General features: G+C 36.4%; 1 protein-coding gene and 1 long non-coding RNA gene across 2 annotated transcripts in view; one reads left to right on the top strand and one right to left on the bottom strand.

Moving 5' to 3' along the window:
- The window catches only part of CCDC73 (coiled-coil domain containing 73), a 156696-nt gene that overhangs the window by 68839 nt on the left and 75604 nt on the right, over positions 1–12253 (bottom strand). Inside the window, exons 4-6 of the mRNA XM_005578269.5 lie at positions 10514–10585; positions 7793–7828; positions 6758–6832 (exon numbers count right to left, since the gene is read on the bottom strand). Coding sequence (XP_005578326.4) covers positions 6758–6832; positions 7793–7828; positions 10514–10585 — 183 coding nt within the window. The remainder of the gene's footprint in view (positions 1–6757; positions 6833–7792; positions 7829–10513; positions 10586–12253) is intronic.
- Positions 1–12253, top strand: part of LOC141408464 (uncharacterized) — a 31705-nt gene that overhangs the window by 14644 nt on the left and 4808 nt on the right. The window contains exon 2 of the long non-coding RNA XR_012423347.1: positions 9932–9985. This is a non-coding gene — a long non-coding RNA (uncharacterized lncRNA). The remainder of the gene's footprint in view (positions 1–9931; positions 9986–12253) is intronic.

The following is a 12253-nucleotide window of genomic DNA, read 5'->3' as shown; positions in this document are numbered from 1 at the left end:
GAAACATTGTACAAACAGAAACTAAGGAACATTCTACAAAATAATGGTCTGTAATCTTCAAGACTGTCAAAGTTATAAGAATCAACCAAAGATTAGGAAAGTCTTCCAGACTGAAAGAGATTAAAGAGCTATGACAACTAAATACAAACACAGGATTCTAAAAGAGACCCTTTTGTTATGAAAATACTTTAATGTGACAATTGGTGAAACTGAATGAGTCCTGAACATTACAGTTATATACCAGTGTTAACTTCCTGATTTTGATTGCTGTGTTATGGTTTTACAGGAGAATATCCCTGACTGTAAGAAGGATATACTATAGTAATGAGACGATAGAGCATCAGTTTGGCAAATTATTCTAAAATCATTCAGGAAAATAAGTTCTTTCTATTGTACTTCCGATGTCTCTAAAAGCTGATGATACTTTCAAAGAAAAAAACTTAAGTGATTCTTAAAAACATTGTGGAATGAACTAATGTGAAATGTTTGAAAAATATATAGCATCAATAAAAAAAAGTTAACATACAGCTGAAGTTCAAAAGAAAGATAAGGAAATTGTCAGACATCAAAAATAAGACAGGAAACCCATAGTCAGAGTTGTAACTATGCAAGGTGATGCTCTAGTAATCCAGAAACCCCTACAAACAGATATAGGCTGTCATGGCAAAGTCAGGGTTTTAATATCCATGTGGGCACAAAGCCAGGGGATCTAGAACACTGGTATAGAGAAAGGACTCTAGAAAAACAGCTAACTTCAAGAAAGGAAGACTAGAAGAACTCAGCCTACCAGCACAAAAAAATGTCTGCCTAGATCACTGGTCCAAAACCAAAAATTATTCCATGAGAAATAGAAAAACCTAAACTTGTAGTACAAAAGGGTATAAAGTCCTAATAATAGATGCTCCTGGCATGGTATGTACATCCTAGATGATAAATTAAGGTAACAACCAGAAACTGTTCTGCGAAATCCTTGAGGCTCAGAACAGAAGCAAATACAAAAGAGCTCTGTAGGAACAATTCCACAAGTTCATCAGAAAAATACAACCTCCACTAAAGAGGGGCTCACAATTTAAAATTTATGAACCACATTAAAAAGGAAGATTTACAATGAAGGAGCATTAGCAGGCAGCCACTGCAAACAGGAAGACTTGTACCCACCAATATTTAAAAATAACAGAAGAATCTCAAAGATATTATTAAAAGTATTTTTAATGATTAGAGACATAAAAGATAAATAAGAAATATGAAAAAAAATAAGACTAGGAAAAGGCAGATTTTTTAAAGCACCAAATAGAATATCTATAAAAGAAAAAAGTCATTATAAAATAAAAAACTTAAAACATAAGTTATATGGCAGATAAAACATAGTTGAAGAATTAGTGAACTAAAAGATATATCTCAGAAAATTACTCACGCCTGTAATCCCAGCACTTTGGGAGGCCGAGGCGGGCGGATCACGAGGTCAGGAGATTGAGACCATCCTGGCTAGCATGGTGAAACCCTGTCTGTACTAAAAATACAAAAAATTAGCTGGGCGTGGTGGCGGGCACCTGTGGTCCCAGCTGCTTGGGAGGCTGAGGCTGGAGAATGGCGTGAACCTGGGAGGCAGAGCTTGCAGTGAGCCGAGATCGTGCCACTGCACTCCAGCCTGGACAACACAGTGAGACTCCGTCTCAAAAAAAAAAGAAAGAAAAAAAATTACATAAGAAACAGCAAGCTCACAGGCATAAAGAAATAGAAAGTGTATAAGGTATAGAGACATGGAGGATGAATGAGAAGATTCAAAATATATCTTCTTAGGAGGCTGAAAGGAGAAAATATAAAGACTCATTGGGGAAGGTAATACTTGAAGTGATAAAGACTTAAACTGTTCTCAGAAATAAATATATTAATTTTCATGTCACAAAAGAACTCTTAAATCGTAAAACAAAGAAAATAAACAAATATTTTAGTAATAAAAATAATTATTGTAATTCAACTTAGAAAGCTGTAGGACTGACAGTGATTTTTAAAAGAATTTTTTAGAGAAGATTGAGGTTCACAGCAAAATCCAGAGGAAGGTAAAGAGATATACCATATACTCCCTGCCCCACACATACATAACCCCCCATTATTAAAATCCCCCACCAGAGGGGTACTGATATGGTTTGGCTCTGTGTCCCCACCCAAATCTTATGTCAAATTGTAATCCCCACATTGTTGGAGGAGGGGCCTGGTGGGAGGTGACTGGATAATGAGGGCAGTTTCTAATGGTTAGCACCATCCCTCTAGTGTTATCTCATGATGGAATTCTCATGAGATCTGGTTGTTTAAAAGTGTGTAGCACTTTCCCCCTTAGCTGTCTCTCTCTCCTGCTCTGCCAAGGTAAGACATGCTTACTTCCCCTCCCACCATGATTTTAAGTTTCCTGAGGCCTCCCAGCCATGCTTCCTATACAGCCTGCAGAACTATAAGTCAATTAAACCTCTTTTGTTCATAAATTACCCAGTCTCAGGTAGCTCGTTATAGCAATGTGAGGATGGACTAATACAGGTACATTTCTTACAATTAATGAACCTACACTGACATCATTATCACCCAAAGTCCACAGCTAACATTAGAATTCATTCTTGGTATTGTACATACTATGAGTTTGGACAACTATATGACATGTGTCCACCATTACAGTATCATACAGAGTATTTTTATTGCCGTAAAAATCTTCTGTACTCTGCCTTTTTATCTCTCCCTCCTTCAACCCCTGGAAACCACTTTTTTTTTCTTTCAAGATGGAGTCTCGCTCTTGTCCCCCAGGCTGGAGTGCAATGGTGCAATCTCGGCTCACTGTAATCTCCACCTCCCAGCTTCAAGCGATTCTCCTGCCTCTGCCTCCCAAGTAGTTGGGACTACAGGTGCCCACCACCACACCCCACCAAATTTTTGTATTTTCAATACAAACAGGTTTTCACCATGTTGGCCAGGCTGGTCTCGAACTTCTGACCTCAGGTGATCTGTCTGCCTCGGCCTCTCAAAGTGCTGGGATTACAGGTGTGAGCCACTGCGCCTGGCCACAACCACTTTTTTTTACCGCCTCCATCATTTTTCCTTTTCCAGAATGTCGTATAGTTGGTGAGTAGTGTATCTTTGTTGTTTTAATTTGTATTTCCCTAATGACATATGATGTGGTGCATCTTTTCATAAGCTTATATGCCATCTGTATGTATATCTTCTTTGGTGAGGTGTCTGTTAAGATCTTTGGCCCATTTTAAAATCAGATTGTTTTCTTATTGTTCAGTTTTAAGAGGTCTTTGTTATTTTGGATAGCTGTCCTTTGTCAGAGGTGTCTTTTGCAAATGCTTTTTTTCCTACTCTGTGGCTTGTCTTTTCATTCTCTTGACAAGCCAGAGTAGGTAAAGTTTTTAATTTTAATGAAGTCCAGCTTATCAATTCTTTCAGAAATCATGCTTTTGGTGTTGTATCAAAAAAGTCATCAGCAAACCCACGGTCATCTAGATTTTCCCCTATGTTATCTTCTAGGAGTTTTTTAGATTTGTGTTTTACATTTTGGTCTGTGTTCCATTTTGAATTAAATTTCGTGTAAATCTGTGTCTAGATGCATTTTTTTCCTATGGATGTCCAGCTGTTCCTGTACCATTTGTTGAGAAGGATGTATTTTTTACCTTCCCAACTTTGAGAGCTTTGCTATTTTATTACATTTCCTTCTATCATTCTCCAGACTATAAAATTACCCAAATATCTAAGAATTCCTCATGCATAAATGTATAAACTCAAAGCTCCAGAAATCTAATTTCCTTTTGTCCATGTGATTAGGTATGGCCTAATAAAATTAGGCTTCAAAACTAGAAATAACATGTTATATATTAAATATCCCTTCAGTTCTATAAGAGGAATTAATATAATATATAAAATTAAGTAAGTTTAAATTTAACGAAGTAAAATAATAAAATAGAGCTTTGGAGCTGAATATCTTAGAGATCATCTATCCCATTACTCCCAATCTGGGTTTTACGACATCTACCTATCCTCCCTTTATTCATGCCTCTTCTGGGAGCGTGAATGGAGCAGTGTTTACATTATTACAGTGTAATACATTATTACAACAGTGTTTACATTATTATAATCAATATAGGTAGCGTTTAATGCATGAGTCTAACAGGGGGTACTAATACATTTCCTTCTATATAGTTCTAGTGTGCTACTTGAAGAACTGTTTTACTATGATTGGGACCTAAGTATCTTCTCTTTTTTACTGCATTCAAGACCTAAATATCTTTTTTTTTTTTTTTTTTTTTTTTTTTTGGAGACAGGGTCTCACTCTGTCACCCAGGCTAGAGTGCAGTGGCGCAATCACAGCTCAATGCAGCCTCAACCTTCTGGGTCAAGCGATTAACATCAGCCTCCCATGTAGCTGGAGCTACAGCCACGCACCACCATATCTGGCTGATTTTTGTGTATATATTTTTTTGTACAGATGTGGTTTCACCATGTTGCCCAGGCTGGTCTTGAACTCCTGGGCTCAAGCAATTCGTCCGCCCAAAATGCTGGGATTACAGGCATGAGCCACCACGCCGGGCCTCTTCTCTTCTTACATTCCATCAATTGCTCAGAACCATCCCAAATTTTAACTTGCTTTATATCTTTCTCATATAGTTATGTTTTCCCCAGAGTTTCTGATCACTACTTTTTTGTTGAAAAAAACACAAGGATTTTTTTTTTTTTTTTTGAAACAGAGGGTAGTGGCCTGATCATGGCTCACAGCAGCCTCAACCTTGTGGGCTCAAGCAATTCTTCTACCTCAGCCTCTGGAGTAGCTAAGACTACAGGTGCTCACTACCACACCCAGCTAATATTTTTTTCAATTTTTTATAGAGACAGGATCTCCCTATGTTACCCAGGCTGGTCTGGAACGCAGTCCTCCAGTCTCAGCCTCCCAAAATGCTGGGATTACAAGCATGAGCCACCACACCCAGCCTAGGATGTATGTTAACATTTTCCCATACTTTCCTTTGTGTTTATATATACACATACTTTTCGTTTTTTCTGAACTATCTGAAAGTTGCAGCTAATAGGTGATTTCACCCTAAATACTTCATCATACATTTTCTAAGAATAAAAACTTTCTTTTATATAACCATAATATTATGCCTAGGATAATATTATACCTAGGACATTACTATATTATTATACCTAGGAAAATAATTCAATAATATAATCTAATATATGGTCATATTCAAATATCCCAATTGTCCTCTCCAAATTTTTATGGCTGGTTTTATTCCTGATCCAGGATCCAGTGAGAGTTCACATACTACATATTCTTTTTTTTGAGATGGAGTCTCGCTCTGTCACCCAGGCTGGAGTGTAGTGATGTGATCTCCGCTCACTGCAACCTCTGCCTCCCAGATTCAAGCGATTCTCCTGCCTCAGCCTCCTGAGCAGTTGGCACTACAGGCACCCACCACCATGCCTGGCTAATTTTTGTATTTTTGGTAGAGACAGAGTTTCACCATGTTGGCCAGGCTGGTTTCCAACTCCTGACTTCAAGTGATCTGCTGCCTTGGCCTCTATTATTTTAATCAAAAGTAGCTCCCCTTTCTTTTTTCATGACACTGAAGTTTTTTTTGTTTTGGTTTGGTTTGAACTTTTAGGTTCAAGGGTACATATGCAGGTCTGTTATACAGGTAAATTGCATGTCATGGGGGTTGGTTGTACAGATGATTTTACCACCCAGGTAATAAGCACAGAACCCAATAGGTCCTTTTTTGATCCTCACCTTCCTCCCATCCTCCATGCTCAAGTAGGCCCCAGTGTCTATTGTTTCCTTGTTTAACAATGAAGTTTTTTGAGTCCAGCCTAGATGTCATATAGAATGTGCCACACATTGTGATTGTGTCTAATTGTTTCATCATAATTAGATTTCAAATAATATTTTTGGCAAGAAAATTACATAGGTGAAGTTCGGTCCTCCTTATTGCATAATAACAGTGGATCCACGGAAAAGCTGTATCATTATTAACATTGCTAGACTCGATCACTTGATTAAAGTGGTGACCTTCAGGATCCTTCTAATGTAAAAATACATTTTGCTATTTGTAATTAATGTTATCTGTTTGAAATTGCATGAATATCGTCTTCCCAACAATCATTATTCCACTAATTACTTCATTTTACTTTATGTCTTCCCCATTAGGCTAAGCTTCACAAGGGCAGAGATTTTGTCTTGTTTATCATTGCTGTATCCTTAATGCTGAGAAAAGTGTTTGCACATAGTAGACCCTCAATATATATTGAATGAATCATCATTAGTTAAATACTTCTGTATTCTCTAAGAGACTATGAACAACTTAAGGACAAAGGTAATGTTTTCTTAGTTTTTGTATTTGTAGAAAATAAGCACAGTACTTAGCACATAGTAAAAATTCTATCTATTTTAATTTTTAAGGACCATGGGTAAGTCAGTTACAATATATATGCCTTACTCATTTTCCTTATGTATAAAATGTTAAAAATGCATCTACTTAACTATATTAATAAGATATACTAAAAATTATTTTAATATTTCTTTCTAAAGTAAAATATAGTAAAGTAAAACTCCTAATTTTAAAACAAGGCTCTCAGGAAAAAGTATTAAATTATGTAATATATTAAACATAAATTTCTGTCAGCTTTTCTTTGTAGCTTACATATCTAAAGGCATTTTACTGATACAATGCTAAAATACCAAACTACTTTTTAAACAGTACATACTTATTTTTACCTGTAGTGCTTTTAATGTTTCCTTCAATCCTTCTATTTCTTTTTCCTTTATTTCTGTAGCAAGCTGATATTTTCCCTTTAAGTAAAAAACTGTATTTCAGTACTTTCCAATGTAAATGATAATACAAAAGGGTAAAATATAAGAGCTCAAGAACGAAAATCTCTATTTTAAACCAAATATTTCACAGGCTTTAAACTTCTATCTGTGCGACAAATTACACTTCTAATGATTTCAAAATATAAAATTACAATAAGGCCTTTATATGGTTACAATGATCATGAAATAGAATATCTTATTATAATGACAAATCATTTTATCAGTAGAGCATCCTACCCGAGAACTTAGACACTTTATAATTACTTAATTAATACAACTAGAATAAATACATTCTAATTAATAAGATACAGATGCATTTGTCTAATGAATACAAAAACATGAGAATTTTTTACAGAAGATCTTTGGCTAAAAATAAACTATAAGTGATTATTACTAACAACATGTTCATTGAGATAATAAAAACATGTATTAACTATTAAATAGCTAGAGAAAATATTTAGTGTCAGATAAATTTCTAGGTTTGTTGGAGCTTTATCCCCTTTGCCAGTTGGTCTGCACCCAGTTGCAAGTCATTTCCATATTTTTTAAAGACAGTAATTCCAGTGAAAAAGCACTAAAAACATACCATGGTTAATAGAAACACTGCACTGAATGGTAAGAACATTAATTTGGGACCTGAAGAGGTCTGGGTTCTAGTCTCAATTATGCCACTTCAAAGTGACACCTTTGGCAAGTCATTTAGTCTTGTTAGGCCTCTGTATTCTGAACTCTAAAATGACGGAAGTGAAGTAACATGATTATATCTTCAGTCCTTTCTAAGATTTTAAGCAGTTAACCACCTCCATTAGTTTGTTACTAATGCTCTTTTCTGTTATGGCAAACAACGGATAATAAAAGGCATTTAGCTATGTTTTAAATTATTTTGTAAAAATAAATACCTTTTAATAGATAGAAAATTTTTAAAAAAATTATAAATACCTTTTCTTCTTCCAGGGCATACATCTTCATTTGCAACTGATAAACAATTTTAAAAATTAAAATAAAGGGAGATAAACTGTTAACAGTGATCTACACTGGTCACTGAGACTAAAGAAACACGTTATATATCTATATTGTTTGAAATGGAAATAATGTGAATGTTATTTTCAGATTCAGAAAATAAATAATAATGATATAAAATGAGAAAAAAAGCCAGTCAGTAAAGTAAATGAACTTTGTATTTATTTATTTGAGATGAGGTCTTGCTATGTTGCCCAGGCTGTACTCCAACTCCAGGGCTCAAGGGATCTCCCACCTCAGCCTCCCAAGTAGCTGAGACTAGAGGCACACACCACTACACCCAGTTCAAAATTAGCAATTTAATCACACTGATCAGAGACACCAATTATCCTTGAAAGTTTTGTTTTTTCCTCCAGAAGTTTTTCTTAAATGTCTGAATATTTTGCCATCCACTCCTAAATCACAGCTTTTATCATTTTCCAAAGGTACAATTTTGTAAATCAGTATCATTTGTATTATCATTGACAGTATTTATGTTCAAAAATTTGTGCAGCTAACACATTATGACCTGTTTAAAAAAATAATAACATTTTAATGGCCAGGCATGGTAGTTCATGCCTGTAATCCCAATACTTTGGGAAGCTGAGGCGAGAGAATTGCTTGAGCCCAAGAGTTTTGAGACCAGCCCGGGCAGTATAGTGAGACTTCCTTGACAAAAATGTCCCAGCTACTTGGGAGGTGGGAGGATCGTTTGAGTCCTGGAGGTGGAGATAGCAGTGAGCTGAGATCAGGCTACTGCACTCCAGCCTGGGCTACAAGGCGAGACTGTCTCTAAATAAATAAATAAAAATAATGACATTTTAGAACAGAAAAACTAAAGTACACACACCAAAGGAAAATTATGAAATATTCTAAGCAACACAAGAGTATTAGGCAAAATTTTCAAGAAATGAAATTTTTCTTTGGAAATTCCCTATTTCCTTTTTCTTTTTCTTTCTTTTTTCTTTTTTTTTGTGAGACGGAGTCTCGCTCTGTCGCCCAGGCTGGAGTGCAGTGGGGCGATCTCGGCTTACTGCAAGTTCCGCCTCCCGGGTTCACACCATTCTCCTGCCTCAGACACCCAAGTAGCTGGGACTACAGGCACCTGCCACCACGCCCGGCTAATTTTTTCTTTTATATTTTCAGTAGAGACGGGGTTTCACCATGTTAGCCAGGATGGTCTCGATCTCCTGACCTCGTGATCCGCTGGCCTCGGCCTCCCAAAGTGCTGGGATTACAGGCCTGAGCCACCGCGCCCAGCCGAAATACTTATTTATTTATTTATTTATTTATTTATTTATTTATTTATTTTGAGACAGAGTCTTGCTCTGTCGCCCAGGCTGTACTGCAATGGTGTGATCTCAGCTCATTGCAACCTCCGCCTCCTGGGTTCAAGCAATTCTCCTGCCTCAGCCTCCCAAGTAGCTGGGATTACAGGCTCCGGCCACCATGCCCGGCTAATTTTTGTGTTTTTAGTACAGACAGAGTTTCACCATATTGGCCAGCCTGGTCTGGAACTCTTGACCTTGTGATCTGCCCGCCTTGGCCTCCCAAGGTGCTGGGATTACAGGCAAGAGCCACAGTGCCCGGCCTCCTATTTCCTTTTTCACACTCCTCACATTCAAGATCCCTTTCTTTAAACACACACACAAACACACACACACACACACACACACACACACACACACACACACAAATTAAAAAACAAAGAACCCAAGAGCACTTTCTCCTCAACCCTTCAGATATCTGAGTATCCTTATCTTGCCCAAAGTCCTTTGTGACAGCAGAGATGTGGACTTGCTCTTTCCTAGAGAATACTGTGATACACTTTGGGCTTTTGCTTCCCTAACCTTCAATTAAAACTCCCATAACCTTGGTTAGTCCTATCTCAGATTAAAGGAAGAAAGTCATTTGCTTAAAAAAATTCATACATCTACACACACTTGTATTATAAAGATGAAGATAAATACAGGAAAGGAAAAATGAAAAAATAATGATGTGAGATAGAGATAAGGAAACTTTCAGAAGATATTTTACATGAGCACATTTTCTTAAACTATTACAATATTTTCTTACTAGGAACTGAAGAGAAATTTTAGTCAAGAAGAGCTACAGAATTCAAATTAGCTGAAGGTATGTACAGCGATTTATGTCTTGATTTTTTTCTCATTTTCGTACTACTATTAGTTACTGATGATTGATATTTATGGAGGCTACAGTGCATAATAATCATCTCTTCTAATCCTTAACATCTCCCTACTTGCATCTCAGATTTTGATCATAATGTTATAACTCTACTTTGGTACAGGGGTACTATGGAAGAGGCAAGAGCCTAGGAAGTTCTACTAAAAGAAAGAGGAAAGGGGAAAGGACAACACACACATCCCACTCACCTAAATTATTTAGGACAGATGAAAATATATCTTCATCTCCAAGAAAATAGTTTTCCCAATTTCCTTCCTTAACAAACTCATTCTACTACTTTACATTTTATTCTCAGTTGTGATTAAAAATTATTTTATTCATTTCCTACTTCCCATAATACCTTGTTCTCCTTTTTGTCTTTGGTGAGTATGGAGAACAGCTTGCCATAATATTCATGGGAGGGGGAGGAAATACAATATTTAAAATGGTAGTATTTGTCTATCCTTACGAAATTACCTGCTTTTTAAAAACTGCCATTGCTTCCTTGTGTTGCTCTGCCAATGTTTCCTTTTGATTCTGAAGAGTTTCCTGTTTTAAAAATTATGACAAGTTAAAATATACATTCTAGCAACTCTCTTTCAGCTTTAAATCTTAACTGGGTTCACAATTTAAAGTTAACCATACCTTTTACATATATTATTTTGTGTTCCTGGAATTCCACTTTAAACCAATTTTATGATTATTTTTTGAGAGAGGGTCTCACTCTGTTGCCCAAGCTGGAATGCAGTGGCACAATCACAGCTCACTGCAGCCTCGACCTTCCCGGGCTCAGGTGATTCTCCTGCTTCAGCCTCTCTAGTAGCTGGTATTACAGATGTCTGCCACCATGCCCGGCTAATTTTTGTATTTTTTGTAGAGGCAGGGTTTTGCCATGTTGCACAGGCTAGTCTCAAACTCCTGGAAGCAAGTGATACACCCACTTCGGCCTTCCAAGATGCTGGGATTACAGGCATGAGCCACTGTACCTGGCCCAATTTTATAATTTTTTAATTGTCATAGAATCATCACATAAGCATTTTGCTTTATGTTGCTTTTTTCATGGAAAAAAAACACATTGCTTCTAAAATTTTTAAACTTTGGACATTATTTGCTCCAAAGCGTTCTCTAAGAAAAATATCTTTTAACCAAAAGTAATTAAAATTAACAAATTAACAGTCCTAGTATACAAGCAGACTATTGTCTTAGAGTTTCAAAAACAACAACAATAACAACAAAAACCAGTTTTATGATCTAAGCAGAAATGCTTACCTGGCAACATATACACCTTTAAGTTCATTGGAATAATTTTTTACAAACCAAAACTACCACAGAGAATTTCTGAAAAAAAATCTATATATGATTCCATTTCTCTTTTTCTCCTTCTCCCACCTTTTTGGTGGAAGTTGCATGTTCTGTTCTTTCTATTCTAGATTACTTTAACGTTCTTCTATTTTTATCAAAGTTAATAATTCTCATCATTTAAAAATTAGGTCTAAAAGTAGCAACCACTTTCAAATTTTTCTGCTGTTTGCTCCAGATTTCTAAATAATACATTGAGTTAGCAATTTAAAAAGTTTATCTTTTGACCTCTTATTGATGACAGTAGTGGCCCATCTGGAGCCACCGTTGTGAGGATGCCAGCTGCAGCAAGGGAGGTGCAGCCAGGGCTACGACTCTGCGAAGTCATTTGGGGCTGGGAACAGGTGAAGAACCCAAAGCAAATGCAACAAAAACAAAGATAAATAGATGGGACTTAATTAAACTAAAAAGATTCTGCACAGCAAAAGAAATAATCAGCAGAGTTAACAAACAACCCACAGAGTGGCAGAAAATCTTCACAATCTATACATCTGACAAAGGACAATATCCAGAGTCTTAAAAAAAAAAAGATATGCAAATGGTCAACAAGCATATAGAAAAATGCTCAACATCACTAATGATCAGGGAAATGCAAATCAAAACCATCATGTGATACCACCTTACTCCTGCAAGAATGGCCATAATCAAAAAATTAAAAAACAATAGATGTTGGTGTGGAGGTGGTGAAAAGGGAACACTTTTACACTGCTTGTAGGAATGTAAACTTGTACAACCACTATGGAAAACAGTGTTTAAAGATTGCTTAAAGAACTAAAAGTAGATCTACCATTTGATCCAGCAATTCCACTACTAGGTATCGACCTGGAGGAAAAGAAGTCATGATACAAAAAGGATACT

This window comes from Macaca fascicularis, chromosome 14, assembly GCF_037993035.2.
Source record: "Macaca fascicularis isolate 582-1 chromosome 14, T2T-MFA8v1.1".
Taxonomy (NCBI): Eukaryota; Metazoa; Chordata; class Mammalia; order Primates; family Cercopithecidae; genus Macaca; species Macaca fascicularis.
Note: the sequence above shows the minus strand (reverse complement) of the source record. Positions and strands in the feature narration are given on the sequence as shown.